General features: G+C 42.4%; 1 protein-coding gene across 3 annotated transcripts in view; it reads left to right on the top strand.

The window, feature by feature from the left end:
* The window catches only part of Vps52 (vacuolar protein sorting 52), a 275,681-nt gene that overhangs the window by 154,234 nt on the left and 100,361 nt on the right, over positions 1 to 21,086 (top strand). For all 3 annotated transcript variants that reach the window (XM_080285720.1, XM_080285718.1, XM_080285719.1), the window contains exons 8-9: positions 4,053 to 4,241; positions 4,498 to 4,653. In XM_080285720.1, the coding sequence (XP_080141846.1) occupies positions 4,053 to 4,241; positions 4,498 to 4,653 (345 nt within the window). The remainder of the gene's footprint in view (positions 1 to 4,052; positions 4,242 to 4,497; positions 4,654 to 21,086) is intronic.

Below are 21,086 nucleotides of genomic sequence, written 5' to 3'. Positions count from 1 at the left end.
TTTCAGGTATCCTGGGTACGGATCTCCTGGCCACGATCATGGCTTGCCTATTTCAGCTCGTCTCAAAACTATGGCTGGAAGCTGATGAATGTTATTAGCATTTCTCTCAATGTTTACTAATATCCTGGGTATTGGACAATCCATTTGAGAAAATATAACACAGATTTAGGATTTTACTGTAGTAGGAGTGTTCCTATTTCATTTGGTACAGTATTCAGAAATGCATTTATTTGTGACACCACACACCACTTGCCACACAACTTCCCATTGCTTTTGTGGATCTTGTGTGGTAAGTAGAGTCCTTATATTTTGTAGACAGATGTGTATTAGTTCTTCTTGCATGAGTATTATATTTTTTTCTAATTTTAAAAACCTTGATTTTGGAGGGTCAAAAAGACGATTTTTCAGACTGGGTGTACAGACCTATTTGTGACCCAAAAGGGCTAATTCACATCTAAAACAGTGAGAAAGTAAGTGCTAAAAGACTTGTGAGAGTCTAGGGTCAGTGAGTAAAACTTTGATTTATTTATCGTACTCAGCCGACTCCGATACAATTCCTGTTTTCAGACATTTTTTTCTTTTGAAACCAGTACCAGAATTCATCAGTTTCTGTTCTCCAGTTTACAGCATTGTCCACATCACCCCATTATTTGGTTATATGGTTATCACCTAGTGTTGTAAATGATTTCCTGGGCTACAGGAACCCAGTAGGCTTGTCACTCAGTGAAGAATGAAGAGAAGATTAATAAAAAATGACAGGAAGGATGGAAGAAATAGGGAGAGAGAAAGACAAATGCAGAAAAATAATGAAGAAAGTGAAAAGTTTACACAGCAGCACTAGATCAAGTGAGTGGATGATGGTCACTACTACTTACCACCAAGCACAGGTACAGTGAAATGCTGCAGAGCCATTGTGTAGTCTAGTTCTGTCACTAAGCTATGTGCAGTAAGCTGCAGAAAGATGAATATTTGGGCCTGATTAAGGTAAAATGACTAAAACAACAACCTGCAGAGTACAGTATTCTAGTATGTGGAGGGTATGACTGTGGATCTGACCTGGGCACTTCCACAATCGCCTTCGCAAATTCTGCAATTGCAGAAATGTGATTTCCTTTGCGGATTTACGTTTGAGACAAATTCTATGCAATTCGCGGTTTTGCGCTTGAACATCTACATGCCTTAGGCCGGCAGGCGGGGTCTGGGTGAGTTGCCAGCGCCACCTGCCATTCCCACATTGTTGCTACATGTATGATAATTATTGTATATATATGATAAATTCACCTTCAGTACGATGTACAATAGCATTTTTCATTATCGTATGTTTTGTATGATAATTTTACTATTCCATCAAAAAGAAATAGAGAGAGAGAGAATGGCTGCTAATCAGATTCATCTCTTTTTGATACTGGCTTCATACCAAGCTCTCGGGAAAGGAATGAAAACAGGTATAAGCCAAGTGGGAGGCAACGTTCGTACTTGTGTTTAAATAATAAAGCATAACATCGTCAAGGATTGTGGAAAGTATTAAGAATATATGGAGTAGATGGGAAGTTGCTGAATGCTGTGTAGAGTATGTATGATGGTGCTAAGGCTGCAGTGCGTGTGGATGGTAAACTGAGTAAATTTTTCTCTTTGAAGGTTGGGTTGAAACAGGGATGTGTCATGTCTCCATGGTTGTTCAATCTATACATGGATGGGGTAATAAAAGAGGTACAAGGTAGAGCAGTGGATGTTGGAGTGGCCCTAGTGAGAGAGGGTAGTGTTTGGAAACTCCCTGTACTGTTGTTTGCAGATGATACTGTGTTGTTGAGCGCTTGGTGGATGAGTTTGGGAGAGTGTGTAAGAAAAGGAATCTAAAGGTGAATGTAAGGATGAGTAAAGTGATGGTCTTTGAGAGAAGTGAAGTCAGTGAATGTACAACGTGGTTGGATGGTGAGAAATTGGAAACTGTGAATATGTTTAAGGACTTGGGTAGTGTGATGAGTAAGGATGGAGGTTTGGAGGGTGAAGTGCTTGAAAGGGTACAGCAGAGAAGAAAGGTTGCTGGTTCCTTGAAAGCAGTGATAAGAAACGGGGAAGTGAGCATGGAAGTGAAAAAATTACTACATGACAGTATTGTGATACCAACTCTAACGTATGGAAGTGAAGCTTGGACGTTGTTGGAATGACACAAGTCAAGAGTGAGAGCAGTGGAAATGAGTTATTTAAGAGGAACCTGTGGAGTCACATTGAGAGACAGGCTGACAAATGAGGATATAAAGGAGCATTGTGGTGTGGATGTGGATGTGATAGGAAGCGTTAGGAGGAATACATTGAGGTGGTTTGGCCATGTGGAGAGGATAGAGGGTGAAAGACTGAGGAAGAGAGTGTATGTGAGTGAGGTGGAGGGGGGGCGAGGGAAGGGGAGGCCGAGGATGAGATGGAGGGATGGGGTGGAGAGGTAAATGAGAGAGAGGGGTGTGAGTTGGGAGCAGGGCAGTGAAATGGCGAGGGACAGGGCAACGTGGAGGCGATTTGTTTGTGGCCACCCCTAACGGGATTGAGGTGTCTGGCAATAGATAGATAAATAGATCGTCATAGCAAGTTGTATTCTGCATTACATTGGAGGGTTCCTCACTACAGTATCTTCATGATATACTGTATTTGCTTTCTGGGGGGAGGGTAAGAAATAAGATTTAAAGATAAAAACCAGCAAAGATATTTTTTTCCCCAATAAATAAGGAAAAATATAAAGCCTAATTCAAGGTCAATTTATTTTGCAGATTCCGAGTTGTTATACATTAATGTATGCTACTGATGTAAACTACATCGATACTAGAAAGATTTGTTTAACATACTGTACAAGCCAATAACAAGATGAACAGTACAAAGATGTGCTACAAAGCCTCACTGTCCACCTAGAATATGACCTTTAGTCTAAATTTCAAATTTGTCAGACTTATAGCACATGCCAGTGCCAGTATTACAGTCTCAGCAAAAATCATTAGGTAGATAGATAACAGATTAAACAAGAAACATAAGAAATGAAACTTAACACAGTTTTTCCATTTTTTTTTTTACCAGACAACCATCTTTCCCCATCCGATACCATTATATATATAGATAGATAAATAGACAGATAGGTAGATATACTGTATGTTGGCGCTTTCTCAGTTTTTGGAGGAGTCTGACTGTGACTATGGAGTTAGGACTAAGGAGGTTAGAGCCAAGGAATAGAGATGGACTGGTGTGTCAAATTGTCAAGTGTGAGCCGTGAAGTGTACTGTAGTAATTTAATTCATTTATATACAGTAGTGAAGGATTTACCCTTAGTTTTATAGTAAAAACAATGTGATATACTATTAATAATAAATGAAATATATATTTTTTATTTTTACTATATAATTTTATATATCCCATTCATTACTTTAGACAGTTTCCAAACTTCATAAAGTTGCCTGTTGTTAGTCAGAATAGAGTAAATAAAGATAGAATTGTAGTGGATAGGTAACTAGAGGTGAGTTTTAACCCACTGATTACGAAAAATATCACCCTAAACTTAATATAGTCCTATAATGGTATCCAGAATAAAATGAGGCTGATGCCATAGTACTGAAAGGGATGAAACTCTTTTGCGATTGCATTTTTGCATTTGTGGAACTGCAAATTTCAAGAATTTTGTGGATTTGTGGTTGCGGAAGGCAAGTATTTGAGTTTGCGGATTTGCGTTGTGGAACTGAATTTTCATTTGCGGTGCCCACCTCTGCTCTAGATGGCCTGATGACTGTAGCAGACATGCACAGCAGCAATTTCTTCATCTGATGTTTCATAATTTGCCATACTGTCTTCACCATAACTTGGCCCAAATTTTTGTTCCTTTGCAGACTGTTTGGCTTACCTCAGTGACAGTTAGACAGTATTATGGCTCTACACTCCTGTCATAGCACTTCATAACTAGTATCATTTTCTAGCAGTCATCTATTTTACAGCTCAGCATTTGAGATGGGAAACAGCAGTTTTTGGCCAAGTTAAGAGTAAAAAGAGTATATTACTAACAGTGACCTGTGTTTTAGTATGAGGAGGGTGTGACTCGGGATGACCTGATGGGTGTGGAGGATACACGCACCAATAGTTTCTTCACGAAGAGCCTCAAGAGTCGTGGCACTGTGTTCACACTCGGCAATCGGGATTCTCTGCTCACACCGCAAGGCCTCACCCAAGATATTATTGTTCCTCACACGGCTAGCAAAGGTGATGCTAAGGTATGTCATGGTGTGTGCACACATGGAACTCAACTGCATTTTATACTGCAGAACTGGGTAGATGAAATTTGATGTTGAGATCATAAAGGTTACTTTACTCGTTCACTTTTCAATAAGTGGATAATTTATTCTTTTCATGTACAGTATTAAAGTTGCATAGTCCCCTCCTCCAATAAGAGCACTGGTAATATAAATATGTTTTCAATATGTGTGTTTTAATGTGTATACTAACCTGAGATACTGATTTTACCCCCAGTATGCATTTGAGGTTTTATTCCGGAGTCAGCAGTATGCTCTCATGGACAATGGCTGCCGTGAATACATCTTTCTCTCAGAATTCTTCATGGTGAAGGATGCCGATGCTCTAAAGCTCTTCATGACTGTCATGGGCAAGACTCTGCAGCATATACAGGTTAATGAAAATTTTTGTGATTTTATCTGCTTGTAAGTTTATAAAGTGTCAAACCTTGCCCTTTTATGATGCTTTACACCCTATACTCTTTACCCATTTCATAACTAGACTTGTGCACATAGTACAGAATGAGATATGCCATTTGTCCAGCATAGTAATCTCCTGATAATCCCACGCTGCATTAACTGACAAGGCCAGATGGTAACCATGTAACCAAATAACGAGATGATGTGGAGGCTTTTATGGTGCTCCTGTTAACTGGATGACGAAACTCAAATGCTGTGTCCATCCAGGAACCAAAACTGCACATTGATCTCCATACCTCACTGTGACAAAGCATTGTCTGTCAAAAGGGAACACTTTTTCACTGCATGGGATGGCCCTGCAGGGGCAGTTGCATGCCTGTGGTTGATAGATCTACTCTGCCAGACATGCCAGGGTTACTCAACAGTAACAGCATAATGTGCAATACTTAACTACAATGGTTGCAGAAAAAAATACATGGGATGGAATATAAAAACTGTACATTACTTAACTGTTTCAGGATGATATATATGGGATGGGGTATAAAAGTGTACTGTATATTACTTTATTGAATATGTTCAGAAGGAAGTGTGTCTGATGGAATATAAAGTATACTTGATTTAATTGTTTGCACCCACCATCCACTCACTCGATGTAGTGCTGCTCTCGGATGCATGCCCATTCCTATCTTCCTTCTTTGCTTCCTTCCTCTTGTGTCTTTTTTTCATTTATTGTTTCATCGTCCTTCTGTCTTTGGGCAACTTCACACTAACTGACAAGCCAAATTGCCAGGACTCCATATTATAAATTTAAATCATAACGGAAAGCATGATGGATAGATAGATAGAGAGATAGACAGAGCACCAGACAAGGTGTGGGAATGGGAAATTAGCTTACAACTCTTTAAGTGAAGGAATGTTGATCGTGCACTGGAAGCAGTACATACACACAGACATACAGTATTGTAGAAGCTTTCACGACAGTAGAGCACACGTGACACGACCCCTGTTACACAAGAATGTAGGAATTTCAGCTCAGAAGGAGACAGGCCATGGAACAGACAGGTAGTAGGGAGAAGGAGGCTAGCAACATTGGCGAGAGGGTGGAAGAGAGAGAGAGCGAGACAGGGAGGTTACTCGCGGGAATCTACTTTATACAGTACTTCACTCGTGTGTGAGAGACTTTGTTAATATTTCCAAGGCAAATAAAAATAGTCCCATACTAATCTTTACCTCTCCTGTCATTGCATGACAAAAAGGGAACAAAGATTATCTACTTACAAAACTACTCACGTATAACAACCACTCGTCCACGAGTCTGATATATGTATAACGAGTCTACAAAACACACTACAAGAAGCTACAAAATTTTTGTAAGATATGGTGGCAGCGAACGTACGAACCTCGTCTACGAATCTACAGTAAATTTCTACAAAAGCAGGCGAGACTCTAACCAAGATTAGCTTCAGTTCTACAGTGAATTCCTACAAAATACAAGCTACAACCCTACGAGTCTATGAGTCTACAAGCGTGCAAGCCTACGAGCCTACAAGTCTACAAGTCTACGAGTGTACAGTTGAGTCTACATTATCAAGATAGAAAACAAACAATACCTCTTACAACCAACAACTCGCAACCAGTTCCTGACAGTATTCACTCCAACCCCCCCTCCATCTCCCTGATCATCACGCTGATGTAGAGGTGAAGAGGTCACACTCCGCCTTGCCAGTAGTTTAACAAAATATTGATACAAACAATATTCCAGTTTCTACGACGAACCAGTGAACTACAACCATTCATGATCAACTACAAGTAACAACTCTACGAGTCGTCTGTATAATCTTCTACACGCACCTACAAGCAGCAACATTCTTCATCCCACAACGAGTAAATCACAAGAAAAAAAATAAAGGATTGAGAATACATCGAGAAACAAAAACAAAACAAGCAAACGAAGAGCAAGACACGACTCACAACTCACAACCACCTGACCTCACCCTCCTCTCTCTCCTACCTCTACCCAATATCCACCGCTGACGCAGGAGTGCAAGAAGCTCAAGACAACGAAGCAAATACCAAGCCCACATTCACAACTCATCATACTCACTCATCTTCACTCAAGTTACTCATCGCTACTCATTTACTCACCACAGCTACCAGTATGGGAAATCCATGTCACCATACGTGTTTGCTGAGACAACGCCATGCCTATCAACGTGTGTCTAACACCCCACAACACGTCAATCAACCCATGAAAGACAACACTATCACCACGTGCAACACCACTCACACCATTCCCACCACAGTAAAAATTAGTGAGTTACATAGAGTAGGTGAGAATGAGAGGGCCAAGGAAGGAGTATGTATAGTTGTGAGTGAAAGATGGAAGAAGAGCATAAGACAGCATGGATCAGTTGGGTCAAGGATTGTGTGGGTAAAGTTGAAAGTTGGAATACAAATGTGGGCAATTGTGTGTGTGTATGCGCCAACGCAAGATCATGCTACAAGAGTGAGAGAAGAGTTCTGGACAAATGTAGAAGTGTGCATGGAAAAGTTTGGAAGGAATGAGAGAGTGTTTTTGATCGGTGATATGAATGGTAAAGTTGGGAATGTGAAGGTGGATGGAATAGTTGGTGAGTGGGGTGTGCCTGCTGAGATAGATGAGAATGGGAGTGCATTAGTGGACATTTGTGCTGGGAGGGGGTTGGTGATAGCCAATACCCTCTTCAGGCATAAAATGATCCACAGGTATACATGGCGAGTGATGAGAAGGGTGGGTGGTGAACTGAATGAAAGGAAGGCAATGATTGATTATGTGTGTGTGGATGAAAGGATGCGAAGATGTGTAATGGATGAAAGAGTTTATAGAGGTTGGGGGAGTGGACTTTCTGACCCCTACTTGGTGGTGGCCAGAATTAGAATTCAAGTAAGATGGAGGAATAGAAGAAGGGAAAGACGAGAGGAAGGAGTAGTTCCAAGGAGAGTGGAAAGGTTACAAGAGGATGAGAAAAAGGCAGAGTATAAGAGAGAAGTGGAGGAACGATTGGGCAAATATGAATTGGAGCAGATGGGAGACGTGGAAGGTGTGTGTAGGATATTTACAGAAGAAATATCTGCAGCATGTGATGTGGTGTGTGGAAGGAAGAGAAAACGGAGGGGGGTGCAAGGAACAGCGTGGTGGACTGAAGAGGTGAGACAGGCTGTGGCACAAAAGAAGAAAGCATACAATGAATGGATGAGAAATAGGGCCGTGGAAGAAGTTGAGAGGCGGAAGAGAGAGTTATATGTAGAAAGAAAGAGAGAGGTGAAAAGATTAGTAAGAGAGAGTAAGAAGAGAGTGGATGAGGAATTTGGAAGGAATTTGAGTGTAAAATGGAGGGACTGTAAGAAAATGTTCTGGAAAGAGGTGAAAAGAGTAAGACAGGGTGGAAGTGAAGTTAGCAGGGGAGTGAAAGATAAAAATGGTAGATTACTAGTGGAGAAGGGAGAAAAAGTGAGCAGATGGAGAGAACACTTTAAGGAATTGTTGAACATAGAGGATGGAAGTAATGCGAGTATAAGTGGCTGGGGAATGGCTGGGAGAAGGAGGGAGGTGAGAAGACAGGAAGAAATCAGTGGGATAGAAGTTGTGGAAGCAATGAAGAAAGTTAAATTGGGGAAGGCCCCAGGAATTGATGCAGTGTGTGGTGAAATGCTGAAACATGGGGGAGATAGTAGTAGAATGGATGTGGAAGATGTGCAGATTGGCCTGGGAGGAAGGTAGAGTCCCAGAGGATTGGAAGTCAGGTATAATTATGCCCTTGTATATATAAAGGAGCGTTGTGGTTTTGATGAGGATGTGATAGGAAGCGTTATGAGGAACACACTGAGGTGGTTTGGCCATGTGGAGAGGATGGAGGGTGAAAGACTGACGAAGAGAGTGTATGTGAGTGAGGTGGAGGGGGGGAAAAGGGAGGGGGAGGCCGAGGATGAGATGGAGGGATGGGGTGGAGAGGTATATGAGAGAGGGGGGGGTGAGTTGGGAGCAGGGCAGTGAAATGGCGGGGGACAGGGCGACTTGGAGGCGATTTGTTTGTGGCCACCCCAAACGGGATTGAGGCGTCTGGCAATAGATAGATAGACAAAGGAAAAGGGGAAAAAGAAGTGTGTGGTAATCATAGGGGCATCTGTCTTCTTAGTATAATAGGAAAAGTGTATGGTAGGATACTTATTGACAGAGTTAGAGAAAGAACAGAGAAATTAGTTGGAGAAGAACAGGGAGGCTTCAAGAAGGGAAGAGGTTGTGTAGATCAGATATTCATTCTTAGATCTTTAGTGGAAAAGTTTCTAGAGAAGGGAAAGAAGTTGTATGCAGCTTTCATGGATTTGGAGAAAGCATATGACAGGGTGGATAGACAAGGATTGTGGAAAGTGTTAAGAATATATGGAGTAGAGGGGAAGTTGTTGAATGCTGTGAAGAGTATGTACGATGGTGCGAAGGCTGCAGTGCATGTGGATGGTGAACTAAGCGAATTTTTCTCTTTGAAAGTTGGGTTGAAACAGGGATGTGTCATGTCTACATGGTTGTTCAATCTGTACATGGATGGGGTAATAAAAGAGGTACAAGGTAGGGTAGTGGATGTTGGAGTGGCCCTGGTGAGAGAGGATAGTGTTTGGAAACTCCCTGTACTGTTGTTTGCAGATGATACTATGTTGTTGAGTGAAGACGAAGGGGAGCTGCAAGGCTTGGTGGATGAGTTTGGGAGAGTGTGTAAGAAACGGAATCTAAAGGTGAATGTAGGGAAGAGTAAAGTGATGGTCTTTGAGAGAAGTGAAGTCAGTGAATGTACAGCGAGGTTGGACGGTGAGGAATTGGAAAATGTGATTACGTTTAAGTACTTGGGTAGTGTGATGAGTAAGGATGGAGGTTTGGAGGGTGAAGTGCTTGAAAGGGTACAGCAGGGAAGAAAGGTTGCTGGTTCTTTGAAAGCAGTGATAAGAAACAGGGAAGTGAGCATGGAAGTGAAAAAGTTACTACATGGCAGTATTGTGATACCAACTCTAGCGTACGGAAGTGAAGCTTGGACATTGTTGGAAGGACACAAGTCAAGAGTGAGAACAGTGGAAATGAGTTATTTAAGAGGAGCCTGTGGAGTCACATGGAGAGACAGGCTGACGAATGAGGATATAAAGGAGCATTGTGGTGTGGATGTGGATGTGATAGGAAGCGTTATGAGGAACACACTGAGGTGGTTTGGCCATGTGGAGAGATGGAGGGTGAAAGACTGACGAAGAGAGTGTATGTGAGTGAGGTGGAGGGGGGAAGAGGGAGGGGGAGGCTGGGGATGAGATGGAGGGATGGGGTGGAGAGGTATATGAGAGAGGGGGGTGTGAGTTGGGAGCAGGGCGGTGAAATGGCGGGGGACAGGGCGACTTGGAGGCGATTTGTTTGTGGCCACCTCAAACGGGATTGAGGCGTCTGGCAATAGATAGATAAATAGATAGATAGACATAGTTACTTCATTTATACAATACACAGTGATAGACAAAAAACTTCTGCACAAACATATAAAACGTTCTGTATAGTTACAACTTACTGTAAATACATATACCTACTTTAATTATCGGCATAATTCAGTCACTAAATACTTGCACCAACAATAAATATTCTACACTGTATATATTCATTCATTTACTATAGCATTTATTTACTGCCAACGAGTGTTACTATTTTTACCAACATAAAATACATTTCATACATACAGCTATACATTATTACATCTACAGAGTAATAAAGAAAATATACTATCACAGCTGCTCAGTGAGCGATCAAAAGATCTGTATTAAACATTTATTAATTAAAGTTACCTAGTGGAAAGAGACAAATCAAGTTACAAGGAAAACTAGAAAAAAAGAAAATGGCCAGCACAAATGACGTTAGCAAGAATGAACAACATCTTCCACACAAGCGTGAAGACAAAGATTTCCACACAGTGGTCACACATACTGTATATTGGCTATGATAGGTACAAGTGAACAACAAGACTGTGTAAATAGTTAATACTCTATATAGTGTATATATTTTTTTTATATAAAATAACAAAATATGGGGCATACAGTGCTTGTCAGAAGTATCGAGCACCTATGGCAGGGCGCGCAATACTTTTGGCGAAAAAAGAATCACCCGTTTTTGGTACTAAAAATTGAGCCGGATGTTTGGGGTGCTAGCATGACGTCACGGGAGCTTGAGGCCTTACTGCGCGCTGGTTGGTTCCCGCCTCAGTTGCCTACGGGCTGCATGAGAGAGAGGAACTCCGCCACGCCTCCCTCTCTTATTGCGCCATTTTTTACGCAGTGTCCCGCAGTGTTTTGGCTTTCGCCACTTTGTTATGGCCCCTACCCATGAACTTTCGAGTGAAATCATATCCCAGATCATTGCTCTAAAGGAGGCAGGCCACCCCACGAAGGAAATTAGTGAATTGGTTGGTGTAGCTCGATCGACAGTGCGTAGGTGGTGGGCCCGTTTTCGAGTGGAAAACAGTGGCAACGTTCCCACAAAGAAACCGCAGTCTGGTAGGCCCAGGAAAACTTCCCTGAGGTCTGTTAATGTTTTAAAACGTGCAGTGGAGTCTAATCCTCATGTGAGTACAAGGAAAATAAAGGAGAGCAACCTGGAAGTGTTTGGTGAGGTTTCTATGCGCACAGTGTCTTGAAGAGTCCATGAACTTGGTTACACAAGTCACAGGCCTGTGAGAAAACCTCTTCTTACACGTTACCAACGACTTCATAGGCTTGCCTTTGCTAACAAATACCTTAACTGGGGTGAAGAGTAATGGTTGTCAGTGTTGTGGTCTGATGAGGCAACATTTAGTGTTACCTGTAAACGAGGAGCACGGGTGTACCGGCGCAAAGGTAGTGACCCGCTTGACCCCTGTTACGTGGATAGCACAGTTAAACACCCTGATTCACTCATGGTATGGGCTTGTTTCTCTGGTAAAGGTTTGGGGAAGCTTGTTGTGCTTCCCAAGAACTGCAGGGTGAATCAAGACGGTTATCTGGAGCTTCTTTGTGATGATGAAATGAGTTACTTGAGAGGAGCATGTGGAGTGACGTGGAGGGACAGGTTGACAAATGAAGAAGTGAAGGAACGTTCTAGGGTGGATGTGAATGTGGTTGAGAAGATTAGGAGAAATACACTGAGGTGGTTTGGACATGTGAGGAGAATGGAGAATGAAAGACTGACTAAGAGGGTGTATGTAGGTGAGGTGGAGGGAGGGAGAGGGAAGGGTAGACCGAGGATGAGGTGGAGGGATGGAGTAGAGAGGTATATGAGGGAGGGGGGGTGAGTTGGGGGGAGGGTAGTCAAATGGTGGGTGACAGAGCGACTTGGAGGCGTTTTTTCTGCGGCCACCTTTTGCGGGATTAGGGCATCGGGCTATAGATAGATAGATAGATAGATTCTTTGTGATCATTTACCTGAGTCCTTCGAGCTTACAGGTGCACAAGTGTTTCAGCAGGACGATGCACCTGCTCATAAAGCCAAATCGGCCACCAGTTGGCTTCGTGACTGCAAGGTATCATTCATGAAAGACTGGCCAGGCAATAGCCCAGACCTCAACCCGATAGAAAACCTCTGGTACCTCGTAAAGAAGAATCTCCAAGGGAAGGATGTGAGCTCTCTGCCTAAGCTGGAAGCAGTCATTCATGACTCCTGGGACAAAATACCCCTCTAGTACCTCAGGAGCCTCGCCCTTTCACTTCTAAGATGTCTCAGGTCCGTGAAGAAGCTTAAAGGATACCCTACCAAGCAGTAAAGGTAAATAAAATGCATTATTTATGTGCTTTTTCAGTGTTGAAAGGTTTGTTTCGTAGGATGGACGCAGGGTGCTCAATACTTCTGACGAGCACTGTATAGTATCATTTTCAGCAATATCTGTGCAGTATAAACTAACCCTTAAAAAAGGGTCACAAGGGAATTAGCCAGCAATTATGCAACCTTGGACAACACCGAAAAAGCATACTCAAACGAAGAGAAACAAACTATAGAAAATCAATACATACAAAAAAAAATAAAATAAAATAAAAAGAAATACAGTAAGATCACATAGCAAACAAATGAAAATAAGTGCAAGTGTTACTACTAATGCCAAAATACCACATAAACTCCTTCTATAAGTGAAACAAAAAGCAAATTAGTATCTTCCACGAGCCAGTGGCATGGCACATCATCACTATCATCAACCGCAGCATGACCGGATTAGTGATGTCAGGACTGCAATTATTACAATTATGTATCGACAGACGATTGCATTATGTTACACTTGCTACAATTATGTAACTACAAACGATATGTAACAATTATGTAACGACAGACGATTGCATTATGTTACACTTGCTTCAGTTATGTAACTACAAACAATATGTAACATTTCATGCAGTGCTACAGTTATGCATTACCATAATATTATGTAACAAGTCATACAGTGTTACAGTTATGCGTTACCACAGTATTATGTAACAATTCATACAGTGTTACAGGTATGCATTACCACAATATTATGTAACAATTCATACAATGTTACAGGTATGCATTACCACAGTGTTACTACAATATTATGTAAGAATTCATACAATGTCACTACAATTCTGTATTACCAGAATCATCACACAAGTTAGGTGAAAGATTAGACATTACTAAAGGAATAACTCAATATGTATTGTAATGACCTAGCAGTATTACCATTGCACAATTATATGCGTATGTCTGTTATCAGTGCTGGGCTGGTGCGTAAACACTTGCGCAAAGCGCAGTTGCACACCCTTGCGCTCCGGTGATATCGTTTGCGCATTGTGCACCGCACTAGACCATGCGCAATTTTGCGCTTGCGCACCTGCCTTGCGCACCTGCCCTGTGGATTGCGCACTGCGCAATCCAGGGGACACGTGGTCTTCCAGGGAACACGTGGTCTTGGGAGCTTCCCACATGGTTGGACAATGGATGGGGGAGGCTGGGGCAGGTTGCGAGGGTGGGTTGGAGGGGTGACGCGGGAGGGAAGGAGGGTACCGTAGTAGCATTTCTTAATATGCTTCAACAGAGATAATGTATTTTTAATATTTTTAAAATTATTATTATTAGTAAATAATAATAAATAAATATTATTTATTAACCTGTCACGTCCCAAGCTATTTCGCACCTCTGACACCCCCTGATCCCAAGGTATTTTCGAAAAAAAAATTTTTGGCTAAAACCTTCCCTTTTGGTGAGAAACATTGAAAATTCATAGAGAAATCGCTCACCTGAGGTTTAAAATATTCGATCCAGGTACCAGTACCTCCTTACCTGACTGGGTTTTCTAACAGGCTGGCACCAAAGAAAACGAGTTCTATGTGGGGTAACTATTTCACACCACTCATAAACAGTATTTATTTATTTACTTGGTACGAATTTATATGTAGTACAAGAGTATATTGGTTTTCAAACAGTAATATAGGCATTATAAGCATTGTTTCACTCACTAACTCATCACCATACCTGACCTTCTTTTGCCACATTACCTGATCATTATTTCTGATTGTTTCTTCCTCTAATGCTATGTAAACTTTGTCCTCCACATTGTCATCGATTGGGGAATCACTCTGGCCCTGAATGTCTTTACTGGCCAGGTCACTGGTTAAAGGTGAATTGCCGAGAAAATGGTATGCAGGGGGGAGGGGGGAGGTTATGCAGTGTAAGGCATTGTCCATGCTTGGCATCTTGTAGAGGAATAGAGGAAGGTGTCCCGTGTATACGTACGAAAAATCACGCCCGAAAATTGAAAATTGTGCAAATTAGGGACCTTGCAATTGCACGACGTACTAGTATGTCGTCGGGACTGGCAAATGCAAAATGTTGCAACGTACCCATACATCGACGGGACGGGGCGGGTTAAGATTAGCATATGTAATTTCTTACAAAAACCATTAAAACATATTATTTAAATCAAATATCCACAGCCTAATAATTTCTTAGGCTGTGGATATTTGATTTAAATACAGGTAAGCCCTTAATTCACGCGAACTTTTTTCATGCGATTTCGGTTATCCACGAATTTTTCATACAATAATTAAAACAAAATTTTATTATTCAAATAAATAATTTTAATATACAAGAGAAATAAATAAAATATAAAAATGCCTACCTGCTGCCCGTGTGCATACATATATGTGTGTGTGTGTGTGTGTGTGTGTGTGTGTGTGTGTGTGTGTGTGGGAGGGCGGTCTACCACGCACCACACAGTCAGTTTGAATCCGACGGTCGAACCATGCATGACTCGCGAATCGTTATTTGTGGCTTATTTTTCTGCCTTCCTGTGATTGCTTGCCTTGTCTGCCAACATGGGGCCTAAGCGTAGTGCTAGTGATGCATGTGGTAATACACCAAAACGGACTATAGTCGGATTCCCGCCTGTTTGCGGCGGGGGTGTGGCCAGCACCTGTGGGCAATGTTGCCACGTTTCCCCAACTTGCGATGTGAAACGGAAGCTATTTATGTACAAGGCATCACAAATTCGATAAATTCAGATGAATAAAACTTACACTTGTGTATTTTGATGGATGAATCAACAGTAATCTTATTACGCATAAAATATTTATACAGTAACACAGAAACATGGCACACATATTGTACAGTGTTGCTAAAAGAAATAGCAGTCACTTTTAATGTTTTTTAGCGTAGTTTTAGGGTGGTTAATAATATTACAGTTATGGATATAATAGAATGAGCCTGAAAAAAGAAGAAATATGCCAATATCCAAAGTAAAAGAAATAATTCATGTAATTCTTGTGAGTGGCAATACTTACACATCCATCTGGCCTAAAATAAATGTCCCAAGGGAGAATGAGGAGATTCAATGTCCCAAGAGAGAGAGAGAGAGAGAGAGAGAGGGAGAGGGAGAGAGAGAGAGGCATGCATTGAATGCATTGTCGGCATCACTAAATATAACAAAACCAAATTAACAAATGAAAGCACAATTATAAATAACTTATAAAAGAATCAAAAGTACTCAGGGTGGCTCACATTTCCCGCCAGGAGAGAGAGAGAGAGAGAGAGGGGGGGGGAGGGGGGAGAGAGAGAGAGAGAGGTCTGTCACTGCCTTTGTATTCATTTGTTCCTTTGTACATACTGCACACACTGATATACATTGTTCCTATTGATGCACATATATCTATACACGTAATTTCTCTCTCTCTCTCTCTCTCTCTCTCTCTCTTCTAATACTGACCACGTGGTAGGTGAATCCAGCCCCCCCTTCCCCTCTCCTCCCTTCTTAATCCCTCCTGGGTGTCTCAGGTCAAATCCCCCTTCACACTTCCCCTCCCCCCTGGACCACTACGTCGGGGTGTATGAATCAGTAACGTAACAAACCTCTCAGCAGACAGTAACTTTGACACTCCATCTACTACTAAATATGACAAAACCAAATTAACAAATGAAAGCACAATTATAAATAACTTATAAAAGAATCAAAAGTACTCTGGGTGGCTCACATTTCCCGCCAGGAGAGAGAGAGAGAGAGAGAGAGAGAGAGAGAGAGAGAGAGAGAGAGATAACGGTATAGAAAACGTGGCAACACTGTACACAGGTGCGAGCCGCGCCACGGCCGCGAGCGCGCGCGAGTCCTACCATAGTAAAGTGATGTTGCTGACAGAGAAAGTTAAAGTGTTGGACAAACTTAAGGGAGGAATGTCGGCGACAATTCTCCGTCAGGACGATTCCCCATCATTGATTTACATACCAGTTTATTTAGCACGTACAGTACACTAGTTTTTTACTTATATGAGTTATAAAATCTTCCTGAAAATTAGTTATTAAAGTATTAATTAATCAATAATAAGTATATTTATAGAATGACAGGGAATCGTCCATGTTTTGATGGTGAATTGACTTCATGGTGAATTGTCTCTGAACCGTGTGTTTGGGGTGAGTCAACCATTCTTACAATGAAGAAGACAGAACGTAGCATACAGGAGTTAGTGAGGGCTAGTGCACCAGACTGTACTAAAGTGTCTCCACCTACGCCTGTTAACTAGCTCGGAACCGTGTGTTTGGGGTGAATGAGTCAACTGTTTGGACAATAAAGAAGGCAGAATGTAGCATATGGGAGGCAGTAAGGGTTTGTGCACCAGACTGCTGAAGCATCTCCACCTACGCTTGTGCTTGTCAGGTTTCAGTGTTAAATTTCTTACATTTTTGTTGTTTTTCATACTTTATGCTAGTTTATAAGGTGTATGTAGTGCATAAACAGTATTATTCAGATGTAATATACTTAGTAGACATGCGTAATTATGTGCACACAAGGACAGAATGTATACGCGAATTTACCACATATGCAAAGGGTCTGGGAACGTAACCCTCGCGTGAATTAAGGGCTTACCTGTACTCTGTTTTCATGATTTTTTATTTTTTGTAACGAATTACATATGCTATTGTATATCTATATTGAATTATTAAATAAATTGTCTTGACAAGACAAGAGAGAGAGAGAGAGAGATAAAGGGCATTATTCTGAGAGAGAGAGAGAGAGAGAGTAAATACGGGAATGGCAGAGGAGTGTCCCTTTCAGTGAGGAGATAAGGCATATACTTCATCCCTCTTCTCTCTCTTATTCTCCATTCCTTCCCTCCTCTCTCTCTTATTCTCCATTCCCTCCCTCCTCTGTCGGAGAGAGAGAGAAAGAGTAAATACGGGAATGGCAGAGGAGCATCCCTTTCAGTGAGGAGATAAGGCATAAACTTCGTCCCGCTTCTCTCTCTTATTCTCCATTCCTTCCCTCCTCTCTCTCTAATTCTCCATTCCCTCCCTCCTCTGTCAGAGAGAGTGAGAGAGAGAGAGAGAGAGATTTGATGATACAGTAATCACGTGATCTTTGCCAATGCCTTGGTAAATATAGGCTGTTTTTCCCGGACAATGACCTACTGTACCTCAGTCACCGTGGGTGGTGGGCAGTTGCTAATTTAGTTCTATTTTTTCTATTCTATAGCCCGTCGCCCTAATCCCACAAAGGGTGGCCGCAGACAAAACGCCTCCAAGTCGCTCTGTCACCCACCATTTGACTCCCCTCCCCCCAACTCACCCCCCCCTCCCTCATATACCTCTCAACTCCATCCCTCCACCTCATCTTTGGTCTACCTCTCCCTCTCCCTCCCTCCACCTCACCTACATACACCCTCTTAGTCAGTCTTTCATTCTCCATTCTCTCCACATGTCCAAACCACCTCAGTGCATTTCTCCTAATCTTCTCAACCACATCCACATCCACCCCACATCGTTCCTTCACTTCTTCATTCGTCAACCTGTCCCTCCAATAATTATTTTACAGTAATTCCCACAAATATATGCAAATGATTTTCGCTAACGCTTTGCGACATTGCACAAGCTAAATAGTAGATTGCACACTTGCGCAAATTACAATTAGAAAATAATAATAATAAATAAAAGTAGGTAGTAAGAAGCCATAACAGCTAACAGTGCTAGATAACTTGGTCTGGTTAGTGAGCACCCGGGATCCAAACCAGTACTGGTGATAGGGCTTCTTCTTCCTGATTCAATAACCCTTGGGTTAGGGGGGTTTCAAGAATACTCCCCCAGTATCCCTGCTTGTCATACGAGGCGACTAAAAGGGTTGGTGGTGGGTTAGTGCCCCACCCCGTAAAAAGAACTAACTAAAAAAGCAAACAAAGCGCCTCGGACCCGGACGGACCATACGTTGACGACTAAGGAACGGACGAAGGACATTCTTAGGGTGGGAACGTGGAATGTGAGAGGAGTGAATGATGAAGTGAAAGAGAGAGAGATTGTTCAGGTGCTTGAGGATGCAAAAGTGGATTTTTGTGGATTGACTGAAACTAAATGGCACGGTGAAAGGGTGAAAGAGTGGGAATATGGTTTAGGTATATGTGCGGTAGTCAATGAAAATGAGAGGGCAAGAGAGGGAGTATGTCTGATGATAAGCAAGAAGTGGAAGGAGAATATAAGAGAGTATGGAACAGTGGCTGCAAGGATTGTATGGGTGAGGATGAAAGTAGGTATACAAGCGTGGGCGATTGTATGTGTGTATGCCCCGACAGAGGATCGAGTGGCAAGAGTGAAAGTTGAGTTTTGAGCGAGTGTAGAAGCGTGTATGGACAAGTTCGAGAGGAGCGAGAGAGTGCTGTTGATTGGAGACATGAATGGCAAAGTTGGGAAGGTACGAGTGGATGTCAGTGGGGTGTGCCAGCTGATGTAGATGGGAATGGAAGTGCTTTGGTGGACATCTGTGCTTGTAATGGGTTGGCAATAGCCAACACCTACTTTCGGCATAAGATGATCCACCGGTATACATGGAGAGTAATGAGGAGGATGGATGGTGAACTTGTTGAATGAAAGGCAATGATAGACTACGTGTGTGTGGATGAGCGAATGAGAAGACAAGTGTTGGATGCAAGAGTGTGGAGAGGGTGGGGGAATGGAGTCTCGGACCATCACTTAGTGATGGCCAAGGTAGAGCTGCAAAGAAAGTGGTTGAGGAGACGAAGGGGAAGACAGGAGGAAGCAACTCCTGTGAGAAGAGTGGAGAAATTGCAAGACAGTGAGAAAATGACAGAGTATAAGAGCATAGTGGAAGAAAGACTGGGAAGGTATGAGCTAGAGCAGATGGAAGGGGTGGAAGACGTATGTAAGATATTCACGGAAGAGATAGGCGCAGCGTGTGAGGCGGTTTGTGGAGTGAGGAGGAGATGCAAGGGTGTGCAAGGGACAGCATGGTGGAATGATGAGGTGAAACGAGCTGTGGAACAAAAGAAGAAGGCATATAGTGAATGGTTAGCGAGTAGAGATAGGGGAGAAGATGAGAGAGAGAGAAGAGAGAGGTATATGTGAGCAGGAGAAGGGAGGTTAAGAGACTGGTGAAGGAGAGTAAAAAGAAAGTGGATGAAGAGTTTGGGAGAAATCTGAGTGTGAAATGGAGGGAGAGTAAGAAATTGTTTTGGAAGGAGGTAAAGAAAGTAAGGCAGTGTGAAAGGGGAAATAGTAGGGGAGTGAAAGATAGGAATAATAGATTGTTGGTGGAGAAGAGAGAGAAACTGAGGAGATGGAAGGAGCACTTTGAGGATTTGTTGAATGTGGAGAGTGAGAACAGTGCGAGTATAAGTGGCTGGGAGAAGAAGGGATGAGAGGAGGGAGGAAGAGATCTGTAGGGCGGAAGTGGTGGAAGCGATGAAGAATATTAAGTTGGGAAAGGCCCCAGGAATTGATGGAGTGTGTGGTGAAATGCTTAGGTATGGGGGTGAGATTGTTGTGGAGTGGATATGGAGGTTGTGTAGATTGGCTTGGGAAGAGGGAAGGGTTCCAAAGGACTGGAAATCAGGTATATTTGTTCCTTTATACAGGGGAAAGGGAGAGAGGGGGGTATGTGGTGGCCATAGGGGTGTTTGCCTACTTGGTGTGACTGGTAAAATATATGGTAGAATACTCATTGATAGGGTTAGGCATATGACAGAGGAGCTAGTTGGAGAAGAACAAGGGGGATTTAGGAAGGGAAAAGAGTGTGTAGATCAGATATTTGTTCTAAGATGTTTAGTGGAGAAGTATCTAGAGAAGGGAAGGAAAGTGTATGCTGCTTTCATGGACTTGGAGAAAGCTTATGACAGAATAGATAGGCAAGGTATGTGGAAGGTATTAAGAATATATGGAGTGGAGGGGAAATTGTTGAGTGCTGTGAAGAGTATGTACGAGGGAGCTAGGGCTACGGTGCGAATGGATGGTGAGCTGAGTGAGTTCTTTGACCTCATTGTGGGACTGAAACAGGGTTGTGTGATGTCTCCATGGCTGTTTAATATATACATGGATGGGGTTGTAAAGGAGGTGCAGGGTAGGGCAGTGGATGTGGGGGTGGCTCTAATGAATGAGGGTGAGATTTGGAAGTTTCCGGTGTTGCTGTTTGCTGATGATACAGTGCTGTTGAGTGAAGATGAATGGGAGTTGCAAGGTTTGGTGAATGAATTTGGGACAGTGTGTAGGAGGAGGAATCTGAAAGTTAATGTAAACAAAAGTAAAGTTATGGTGTTTGAGAGGAATGAAGTCACAGAGTGTGCAGTGAGGTTGGATGGTGAGGATATGGAGAATGTGAGTGCATTCAAGTACTTGGGTAGTGTGATGAGTAAGGATGGAACTTTGGGGGATGAAGTGCGTGAAAGGGTACAGCAGGGAAGGAAGGTTGTTGGTACACTGAGAGCAGTGATGAGAAATAGGGAGGTGAGTATGGAAGTTAAGAAGTCACTGCATGATAGTATTGTGATCCCTACCCTGACGTATGGAAGCGAGGCATGGACCTTACAAGAGGGGAACAAGTCAAGAGTGAGAGCAGTGGAAATGAGTTACTTGAGAGGAGCATGTGGAGTGACATGGAGGGACAG

The sequence above is a fragment of the Coenobita brevimanus genome, chromosome 107 (genome assembly GCF_032717465.1).
Source record: "Coenobita brevimanus isolate Jiangsu-jjx chromosome 107, ASM3271746v2, whole genome shotgun sequence".
Lineage (NCBI taxonomy): Eukaryota > Metazoa > Arthropoda > Malacostraca > Decapoda > Coenobitidae > Coenobita > Coenobita brevimanus.
The sequence above is the reverse complement of the archived record's forward strand: the minus strand, read 5'-3'. Positions and strand labels throughout refer to the sequence as shown.